The sequence below is a fragment of the Gekko japonicus genome, unplaced genomic scaffold (assembly GCF_001447785.1).
Source record: "Gekko japonicus isolate JY-2015 unplaced genomic scaffold, Gekko_japonicus_V1.1 scaffold309, whole genome shotgun sequence".
Lineage (NCBI taxonomy): Eukaryota > Metazoa > Chordata > Lepidosauria > Squamata > Gekkonidae > Gekko > Gekko japonicus.
In genome coordinates this window covers 493634-504698 of record NW_015166430.1, presented here as the reverse complement: position 1 = coordinate 504698, position 11065 = coordinate 493634, and the positions used below count along the sequence as shown (strand labels likewise).

At 43.2% G+C, this 11065-nt stretch overlaps 1 protein-coding gene across 3 annotated transcripts in view; it reads left to right on the top strand.

Moving 5' to 3' along the window:
• The window catches only part of CACNA1S (calcium channel, voltage-dependent, L type, alpha 1S subunit), a 109752-nt gene that overhangs the window by 20931 nt on the left and 77756 nt on the right, over positions 1-11065 (top strand). For all 3 annotated transcript variants that reach the window (XM_015411835.1, XM_015411836.1, XM_015411834.1), the window contains exons 3-4: positions 5688-5827; positions 7941-8074. In XM_015411835.1, coding sequence (XP_015267321.1) covers positions 5688-5827; positions 7941-8074 — 274 coding nt within the window. The remainder of the gene's footprint in view (positions 1-5687; positions 5828-7940; positions 8075-11065) is intronic.

The following is an 11065-nucleotide window of genomic DNA, read 5'->3' as shown; positions in this document are numbered from 1 at the left end:
GGGTCAGGAAGCAATTTTTCTCCAGGCCGGTTTGGCCAGGGATCCTGGAGGCTTTTTGTCATCTTCTGGGCATGAAACAGCGGTCACTGCAGGTGCAGAGGGGGAGGTATTTGTGAATTTTCTGCATTGTGCAGGGGGTTGGACTAGATGACCCTGGAATTCCCTTCCAACTCTATGATTCTATGATTCTAAATCTCTCTTCCCTGCTAGGTGTCATTTTCTGCAGCCAGACACTGACATTTTAGTGTCTTCATTACTGGAAGCCATTCACATTTCTAAAGCCTGGCTGGGTAGGGCTAGAGGTGCAATAGACTTGACCCCCCCCCCAATAAGAGAGAGAGAGAGACAGACTTTTTAAAAACTAGAGGTGTGGGATTTGTACAGTCCAAACCTGCAGAATAAAACACATTTCTCCACAATAAAGTTTGAGTCCATAGCTTACGAGTTCTCAGGCCACACGTGTCCTAGCTATCTGGGAGAACATGCTGGAACAGAGTTCCAGAACCTCTTCAACAAAATTCTTTTTAAAATGTTTAAAATTTCATGAGTTTTCAGTATGCAGATTGAAAACTTCATTTCCCTCTTGAGAGTTTCCGCACCTTAAAAAACACACAAAAAAGCCGTGGCTGTGCTCATTACTATAAGAATGGGACCTCCATCAAGGAGTTAAGAAGGAACTGGGGGGGGGGCATGGCTCTTTCTTTGGACCAGATGACCTGAAAGGGCACTTTGGGCTTAACCCCTGAGCATTCACAGAGTATAAACCCAATATTCACAAAGCAAAGTGGAATTTATTTACACAAATACCTAGTGTGAGATGTCATTTTACCATATCGTTTCTTTGTTTACATTTCATTGCAAAGATTTTAATTTCCTTTCATTGCTTTGAAATCAATGGCAACATGGATGCCTGCCATCTCCTCTTCTCTCTGTACTCCCCTAGCAGCATTTAGTGTGTGGCCACAACTTCTGTTGCTATGACAACAGCTCCAGGCTTGTGGCAGCCAGCTGATAGGTGGGAGGGGGGGCCTCAAAAACCTCTCCCTCCCTAGCAGCTTGGGTGCTGTTTCTGGTACAACTGAGGCACTGTGCCTGCTGCACCCAAGGAATGTCGGCCTCAGAGTATCTGGCAATACCAGCCATAGCAAGCCAGTGAGTAGTACCTTGAGGAAGTGGGAAGTAGGAAGACGAGGGCTAGAGGAGAAGGGAGCAGATGAAAAGGAGGAGTGAATGAAAAAAAACACTATTTATTCATCATTCTCCTTTGTTTTTGATTTTCAAGTGAATGAAATGAATGCCTTTTTCCTATTCATTTGGTTCATTTCTTTGTGAACAAATGCACAACTCTAACAACCACATTAGCATCTGATGACATTGCTGCATTTTATAATGTGTGTTTATTTCCTTTGAGCTTTTAAAGGGCCATTATTCGAGCTTTTTGTCACTCTCTCTATACTAGACTCAGCCCTTTGCCAGTCTCCACCCAACCAATGAAAGAACTCAGGGAAACTGGGGGGGGGGGAGTCCAAGGAAAAGTCCTGGGTCCCAGAATCCCTCAACACTTTTAAAGGACCATTAAGCAGAAGGTGGGCACTAGTTCTACTCTCCTCAGTTCATCAGTTGACAATACTTTTATTCATTCATTCATTCATTCATTTATCAGATTTATACCCCGCCCTCTCCGCCGAAGCAGGCTCAGGGAGGCTTACAGAAGGATTGAAACACATAAATAACAGTTAAAACAATCCTAAAACCTTCTAAAAACAACCAAATATCAAAGGTGCTAGTGCATAATAAATCTGGTAATAGTAATGATGTTGTTTGGTGATGGCGACAGCAAATCAATGAACTTTCCTGTTGATCCACTCCTTGTTCTGTTTCAGAGGTGTCAAGCTCATTTGTTACAAGGGCCGGATTGGACATAAATGACACTTTTTTGGGCCGGGCCATGTGTGCCATAAAATACAAACAAAAGCAATTGATTCCTAGCAGTGAAAGCAATTGATTTACTGGGCAACCCACAAAAGCCCCAATAAATGTGTTTAATCATATGCAAGACTAGGACTGATTTCTCACAAGCCACTGCTCCACCCTCACGTTTCCCTTTCCCTCGATTACATTAGTCAATTTCCCACTACTTGCTGCATGGCCGCATTTTGCACTGCAGCTTCGCCCGATTTCCCCCACGTCTACTGTTTTTTGAGGATCAAGTAGACGTGGGGGAAATCGGGTGAAGCTGCGAGGCAAAATGCGGCCGCCAGCAAGTAGTGGGAAATTGACTAATGTAATGGGGGGGGAGCACGAGGATGGAGCAGTGGCTTGTGGGAAATCAGTCTAGGTTTTTTCCAAGGGACACCATAAAAGGGGGAGTGCTTTACATTTCCGTACATACCAATTGCTTGTGGGCCAGGTACTGGTGCCTCCAAGGGACAGGGCTTGCAATTATTGGGGGCGGCTCCCTAGTTGGTCTGGTGGAATAGCTGGCGTTCACTCAGTGTTTCAACTGTGGTGGGGAGGTCAACATTTTTATTTATTTAATTTTTTAATTTAATTAATTAATTTAAAATAAATTCATCTACAACCAAACAACACATTACCATACTGAACATCCCTGATGTACAGTGCAATCCTAAGCAGATCGACTTAGAATCCTACTCAGATCTAGTCAATAGGACTTCCTTCCAGGAAAATGTTCTCAGGATTGCAATATAAGTCACTTTTTCCTGATCACTAAAACATGCTAAATGGGAATATGCACTCATGTTGATGTGGTTACATGACTTCTGATGGACACGACAGGTACTGATCAACATACCCTAATGTGGTTGTGCACTAATACCCTGCCTGTCTGCTTTATTCTGAAATGCTCATACCCTGTCAGGGAAGGGGCCCTGGCAACCCCATGAGGAGCTTAGGGTGATGGACAGTTGCAGCTGTGGGTAAGAGGCAGGCAGCAGCCTCTGATGTGAACAGTGGGGGGAGGGATTCCACAGTAACTATTCTAGGCTGTGACAGCCACAGGTAGCCATGCTGATCCTTGAGTCAGCTGAAGCGCTAAGCAGAAGAGAATGGACAGGGCATAAAGATAGCAAATGCTCTGTCTGTTCCAGTGGTGCTTAAAGAGCTTTCTTTGCTTTTCACCTTTTAAGACAGCTTCTTCTGTGCCACACTGTCCTGGGAGAAATGAATGCAAGTGGGATCAACAGAATGCTGGCGTAGGTTCACAGCATTCATAAGGAACTGCAGAATGCATTTGTTCTCCCTACAGTAATACAAAACCAGATTCATATTGCCTCCTCAAAGTTTATCCACTGAGCAACAGTAAAAAATGAGGGGAGGGAGTGATTGTAGCTCCCACCCCCATTTTGATAACTACTTAGAAAGAAAAAAGATGGCAGGCTATTTTTTTATTGTTGTTGATCTGATTGGTTAGTAACACTAGATTAAATGTGTCATTGTAAAGTCTGTGATCACACACAGATGGAGCACCTAGATGAGTCACATTTATTACTGTGAATTGATTTCATAAGTAGCAAAAAGTCTTAAAGAACATGGTATGCACAATTTTTTCTCTCATTTTCAATTCACTATTCATTTTCATTATTTTAGTTATTCAAGGTCTATGCTTTGTTATTTATTTATTTATTTATTCCTCTACTCCAGGCATGTCCAACTTCGAACAGGTAGTGATCTATTTTTTCAGGCCAAAGGTGCCGGTGATCTACCGCCATGAAAATAAAGTTTCAAATTAGTTTCAAATTAGATTTTAAACCACTAAAGTTGGGTTCCACTGGCCCCCCCCCAATTTATAATGCACCTTCTGTCATTTACTGGTAAGCAAAATTCATCATACTGGCACCAATAATCAAATGCCACCAAACAATCATCAAAAAACCCCAAACACCTGTCCAGCAAACCAGGAGACCAAGTGGGGCTGGTGATTTACCTCTGACCCCTCCACGATCTACTGGTAGATCACGATCTACCTGTTGGACATACCTGCTCTACTCCATACCCTGAGCAGTCTGGGCTGGTGGATTAAGAACTCTCTGGCTGCGGTCACACACACTAAATAATCCACTTTCATTCCACTTTCAGTGCACTTTCCAACTGGATTTTTACTGTGTGAACTGGCAAAATCCAGTTGGAAAGTGCATTGAACGTGAATTGAAAGTGGATTATTTAGTGTGGCTTTTTGTGAAAGTGTCGCCACGACTCCCTAACAGATTTAAAACACACCACCAGAGGGCCACATCTGCATCCTGTCTGGCACTCTTCGCCCTCCCACAATCAACCCTCTTCCGTCACAGTTTTCTCAACATCGGAAAAATCAGGTACTTTATGGTTGTTTCTGGCTTCACCCTACATTTCCACCTGCCTCCTAGTGATTTGAAGCTGTTTAGGACGTCTGAACATTTTCCTTGCTCTTTTGCCATTTAAAAAAACAAAAAACAGTTGGTGATGTGTGCATGACTCGATCACCACTTGTGTGTTTCAGCTGTCTCCTGCCTACAGCTTTGTGACACATGGAGTAGGGAAGGGGTTAATTGGCAAGAGGGGGAGGGAGTCTGAGAACAAAGCCAGTGACTTCAGTTTCACTCCAAGTTTTTAAATAAAAACACCAGTAGCACACAGGACACAGGATGAAGCTTCTCTATCCCCCCCCTCCTTCTTTAAAACATTTGAAACATGGAATTTCTCAGAAGCACAGTTTCAAAAACACTACGCTCACACTGGACTCCATTTCCCAGCAGCCTCCTCCAGCAATCCCATTGGCCACCAGCTGCCGCCATTCTATCAGGAGTTTGAAGCGCTAATTCCCATCAGTGCTTATGTGCATGCCTGGAAGAGTAATGATTTTAAAAAAGGCTGCATCTGATTAATCAAGGACGGGGTGAACGTGCGCTGAGGAAGGTTAAAGGGTTCAGTTGGATCAAAACTCTCTGTTACAAAAAAAACCCTGGATCAATGAGAACCGAGGACACACTGGATCATTTTGCCCGTCTGACTGCAGCCTGTGTGTGGCCACAGCCTCCCTCTCTCATCTCTCCCTCTCTCTGCGATGATGTGCTGCACTCCTGTGCACCTGAAGCCTAGAGCTGCCAGCTCTTAGAAAGCACAGACCTGGTGAAGGGTGGAGCCACACTGGGAGGAAGGATAGGAAGTGGAAAAGGCCAAGCAAGCAGCAGGAATGAAGGCTTTGTAAAGTCTTCCCTTTGTCACTGCACATTTCTGTTAAACAGGACTTTCACACAGTTATGTTTTCCAGTGGAAGCCCCAATTGTTACTGCACTGACAGTAACCACAGCAACACGGCTTCCTGGTGGCAAGTTGCCCTGCATTTTCCCTTCCCCATTCCCCATGGTGCCCATTCCCCTCCTGCAGAAAACTCAGGAGTGGGGAGGGTTCTAGGTTTTTAAAAAACCTGTAATCGACATAGTGATATACCATCATATCAATTTATTGCTATGTCAAGTACCAATATAACCTCAAAAACGCCTCCCAGTGGCATGGGTTAACAAGAATAAGACTTGATGGTGATAACTTAGAAAAACAATATGTACAATTTTGGATTTTTCAGCTATGTCTATGTGGAATCTATCATATGGGACTTCAAAGAGGTAATCTGATGGAGGCTGTTAACAAACATTGCACAACTTTCCCCTCTCCCTTTCTATGTCTTGCAGGAGAAGCTAGAATATTTCTTTCTGATGGTGTTTGCCATTGAGGCAGTGCTAAAGATCATAGCCTATGGATTTCTATTCCATGCAGATGCCTACCTACGAAATGGCTGGAATGTGCTGGATTTTACCATAGTCTTTTTAGGGTAAAGAATCCAAGTTTCATGTATTTCTCTATGTGCTGAGGAGGGTAAGGTTCTGTGGGAAAATGTTAAAATGTCATTGGGAACAGTGTTAAATCAAGGGTATGGTTGGTTATATCAATGAAGGACAGATTGCTTCATCTCCAGAACATAACTATTTTAACTTCTGTGCAACTTGACTATTATGAGAGGTTGTGCATCTTTTTTCACATTACTCATTTTATATTAATGTATACATTAATCTTGGTATATACATATAGATAACAACAGCAAACTTTTTAAAAAACAACCCTTCTCCCCTTTGGGAGCTATGTTAACCCAAGGCCCTAGAAAGGGATATTTTGAACACCTCTTAGTAGGGAAAATTATGCAAGAGTAGCCACATTTTCATTGTGTCTGCTATAGGGAACACTGTAAGTGTGAAGAAGAGAAAAGTGTTTGCCAACAGAAGCAGATGGGCACCAGAGAACTTCACACCATGGCAGTCCTCCCATGTGCATCCACTACATCCTGAGTTGCTAGAATCATGTGTACTTCAAATTTTGTGTGCCCGGTAAATAACATGGTATACACACCAGCTGCACAAGATGTGAATCAGTTTTAAGTGGGAATACACAACTGAAATGGAAAAACATTAGTGTGGACCAGATGGTGTACAGAGATAGCTGCCACAGTACTGGCCATCAGGGTAAACTAGAAAAGTACAGATGGAGGTCACATTAATGGCTGCCAGTTGTTGCTCTACACTGCCTGGTTTACACTAGGATATCTTCATTCTTTATGTGAAGATATAAGCAGGATTTGCATGTGTGATTGGGTCAACTGTTGATCTGGGCAGGAGACAGTTATCCACGGCAGAATGGAGACTTGGGCTCTTACCTGGTCATTCACAGACAGGGATGTCTTCTCTAGAATCTCACTGATCTTATGATTCAGCAGTCAGGATTTCAGGAGCCCATGGAGACTTTCACTCGCTCTAACTAAAAGCACGCTAACTAAATTCCGTCATTTCCTCTGCCCGTTAGTTCACTTTGCAAAGAGCCTCGGTGCCTTCAGCCATGATGGACAGACACCTTTGCTCATTGCTCTAACACATGGGATGCGGCAATCCACATTTATTAGGGAACCTAGTTCCATTGAACAAAATGGGATTTACTTCTAAGAAAAAAATTGTTAGGATTACACTGTAAATCATCACTCCACATATAAAGTACTGAGACTGATGCATGGAGGAGTGATTTCAGCTCATACTTTATTATATACAGGAGAACTTGAGATGGAGTAGCCAGGCCAGAGGCCGGCTTATATCTCCATAGTATACCACACCCAACACACACACATACACCCATGATAGGATATTTACAGAGCACCCAAGCCCCATAGGTCCATTCTCGGATCCTAGCCATCCGATAGGCACACCTTAGGATCTGTTCAGGCTATTGTCTCTGGAAGCGAAGCTTGGGCCGTTCGCATGGGCACGTGTGGACCCGACCGCGTGCATAGTTTTTTACTGATCTTATGATTCAGCAGTCAGGATTTCAGGAGCCCATGGAGACTTTCACTCACTCTAACTAAAAGCACGCTAACTAAATTCCAAGTCATTTTCTCTGCCCGTTAGTTCACTTTGCAAAGAGCCTCGGTGCCTTCAGCCATGATGGACAGACACCTTTGCTCGTTGCTCTAACACATGGGATGCGGCAATCCACATTTATTAGGGAACCAAGTCCCATTGAACAAAATGGGATTTACTTCTAAGAAAAAAATTGTTAGGATTACACTGTAAATCATCACTCCTCATGAGTGCAGTTGCCATGTTCTGAGGCTCTGAGCCAATGTTGGTCTGTCCTGAATAAATCAGGCTGATTTTGCCATTCTAGCATAAACCTTTCTTTTCGACTGTTTATGATGATGTGGTGAAAATTGCTGATAAACAGAGTTACTCCTGTCCAAATGTCTTGAAATCAATGGCTTGGAGTAACTCTGCACAGGTATCACAGTAGCAACCATGCAACATGGCAGGCATGCTCCATTTCCTCTGAAGACACAAATGGGAAGGTGTCTGATCCATGTGCCACCGTGTTTTCAGCTCACTTTCCTTCAACGCTTCCTCTCACAGAGTCTTCACAGTGATCTTGGAGAGAATCAGCGTAATGGAGAGTGCACTTCTCAGTGGACAGGGTGGTTTTGACGTCAAAGCACTGAGAGCCTTTCGTGTTCTACGGCCCCTACGCCTGGTTTCGGGAATACCAAGTAGGTGACATTTTCGTAGGTTTTCATGATTGGATGCATGAGGAAGTCTAGAGCTAAGATGATGGATTACAGTTTCCAGTACATTTTTGATCATAGCTGCAATTAGATCAGAGAAATAAGTAACATAAAATAAAAAATATTATGTTATTGCATTCTTATATTCTTATTTTAGAAAAGAGATGACTAAGGAGAGACATGATAGAGGCTTATAAAATTATGCATGGGATGGAGAGCGTTGACAGAGAGAATTTTTTCTCCCTCTCCCAAAATACTAGAACTCGGACTTCCAATTTTCAGCGACTCACAAACAAACGCACTCCATCGAACTCCGATGGGTGCGATTCAGATCGAGGCGGCAGGGAGGGGGTTCAGAAGCCTTCGATCCCCCCCCCCGAAGCTCTTGTAGGGAGCTTCTAGCCGGGAGCACTGAAGGAGCCGCTCCCAAAGCCGCGGCTGGAGAATTGAGGCTCTTTTTAGCTCTTTAAGGTCCTGCTGACCCGAGGCCAGCAATGGTGACCAGAGACGTTACCGGACCAGAGCGTGCAAGGACTTAAGCAAAAGGACTCTTCCTATGGGATGACACCCAGCGGGGAAAAAATAGTGAGTGAACAAGTTTCAAAAGAAAGACAAAAGTAAAGAGGGTGGAGGAACTGACAGTGAGACGGAAAAAGCCCCATAGAGAAAGGGGGGGGAATTCTCGGGAGGAAGAACCCTACCCTACAGCACAAAAAGCAGCGAAATGGGAAGCAAGCTGACAATAAGCTGTTAGAAACCCACCCAACTCAAGCGGATTGCAGTGGGGCTCATTATTCAGTCCAGAGAAAAACCTTAGAACTTTTAAGAACTTTTATCTTAATGTAAACAATGTTGCGGTGAGGGGGGGAAACGGCATCCAGAGGTAGAGGCACCACAGGAAACGTCAGCACAGCATCACCGGTCACAAGACTGGAAACTACCACCGATATAGCTGGTACGATTTCTGAAGCCTTGCGCCCCTGCTGGATCAGCTGACAAATCTCAATAAGAAATTTGATGATTTGCAGAAGGAGCTGAAGGAGACCAAAGATGAATCAGAGAAGACGGTCAAAAAGCTAAAAAAAGGTTGAAACTAAGACCAAAGAGATGGATCAAAGAATGGACATTGCTGATAAAGAAAGAACTTCTGAAAAAAACAATTACTACAATTACAAGTGGAAAGATCCCTATATGTTTTAAGATTTCAAGGAGCACCGGGGAAAAAAGATGAAAATTGAAGAGAAATCCTAAGTAAAGCATTGGCCCCCTTGATCAACAGCAAACCTGAAATATTTAATATTTCAGGGGAAATATTTGTTAAATTTGCAAAAAGATCAACAAGAGACTCGATACTTAAAGCTTCTACTGCCACAACATTAAAAATCCAAGAGGAGGAGATAAAAATGCTGAAAGATGTTCCATTTGAAGTAATACAGAAACATCACAACATTTCTTCAAAAGAACAATGTCTAAGACCGATGGGTTTTACTAGAAGGTCTTATATTCAACTACAGAGAAGAAGGAAAAGATTGACTCTCTCTCTAAAGCAGAAGCATTCCTGAAGCAGCATCAAACTCCGACAAAAATACAGATGTTGCTGTCTGATTGTGCAATTCAAATCTGTTTGGGAGGAGCAATGACATGGATTTAAGAGCTCATCTGATTGCAGCCTATATAATAGCTATGAGATCTGTTGTGAAATTTAGTAGTTTTCCCCACTGAAATGCAGATGGATGCCTGTGAATCTGAAAGGCCCTTTCTGCCCCTGTCTTTTCCTCAGTTTCTGAGCACATCTCAGTCTTCCATTCTGCATTCCCTTCTGCTTTCACAGCCACTTTGTGTTGGGCTTCTTCTCGGTTCTGCTTTTTTAAAAGAGAGATCAGCACTCAGACCACTTCCAGGACACTGTTGCCCTGCACTTCCCGAAAGTGCTTTTGCCGTCAACCTTTGTTGTGCTCCATTTTTAAATCAATACTACTATTTAAAGTAGAATTATTTCTGTGACTATTTAAGCACCGGCCACTGCCATCCTGTTTCAGTCTCTTTCTCTTTGGTCTATATTAGGCGGCCAATTTACATGATAACTGGTTTCCTCATGGGCAATTGCCAAACGTTTACATTTATTTAGAATCCACAGTGGTTTGGAGGATGGGAGAGTTACTGAAAAAAACAGTGTTTCAAGAAGCACTTCTAAACCAAACAGACTTTGATCACAAACATTTCCCTCAAAATAAAAATGGATGCATGGATTGATGGTTTGAGTTTTGATTTGGTACTAAGCGTTGATAATTGTATATTATCCCTGGGTTATTCCCATTACATAATGTTAGCTAACATTGCCCTGTTAACACTGAAATGCCTCATCCACTCAATGTCATTCCAATTTTCTTGGAAGAATTCCTCCCATCAGCCAGGGCTCTATGAAAAGGAAGAGAACATAAGAACATAAGAGAAGCCAATGCTGGATCAGGCCAATGGCCCATCCAGTCCAAAACTCTGTCACACAGTGGCCAAAAATAGCAGGTGCCATCAGGAGGTCTAACAGTGGGGCCAGGACACTAGAAGCCCTCCCACTGTTGTCCCCCTCAAGCACCAAGAATACAGTGCATCACCTGCCCCAGCCTGTGAGTTCCTATCTATACACGGGGCATTGAAGGGAAGGGAGAAATATCATGCTGGCACCTTGGCTAGTCCTTCTCCAAAGGATAAGAGCAATAAGGGCTCAAAACACACTTTCTTCCATGAGTATGCAGAAAGCATAATCCTTAGAGACTTGAGTTTCCAGCACAAAGTGCTGAACAATAATTACATATGAAGAATGAAAGGAAATGATTCGAATCAAAGGCATACCACCTCAAGTTCTGGGGAAATCAGGAATAAAGACTGAATGCAGAAAGGCCCAAAGATTCACAATCCAAGGCTAAGCAGAGTTCCTCCCTTACATTGATTTCACTGAGAAGAAGAAGGAGGAGGAGG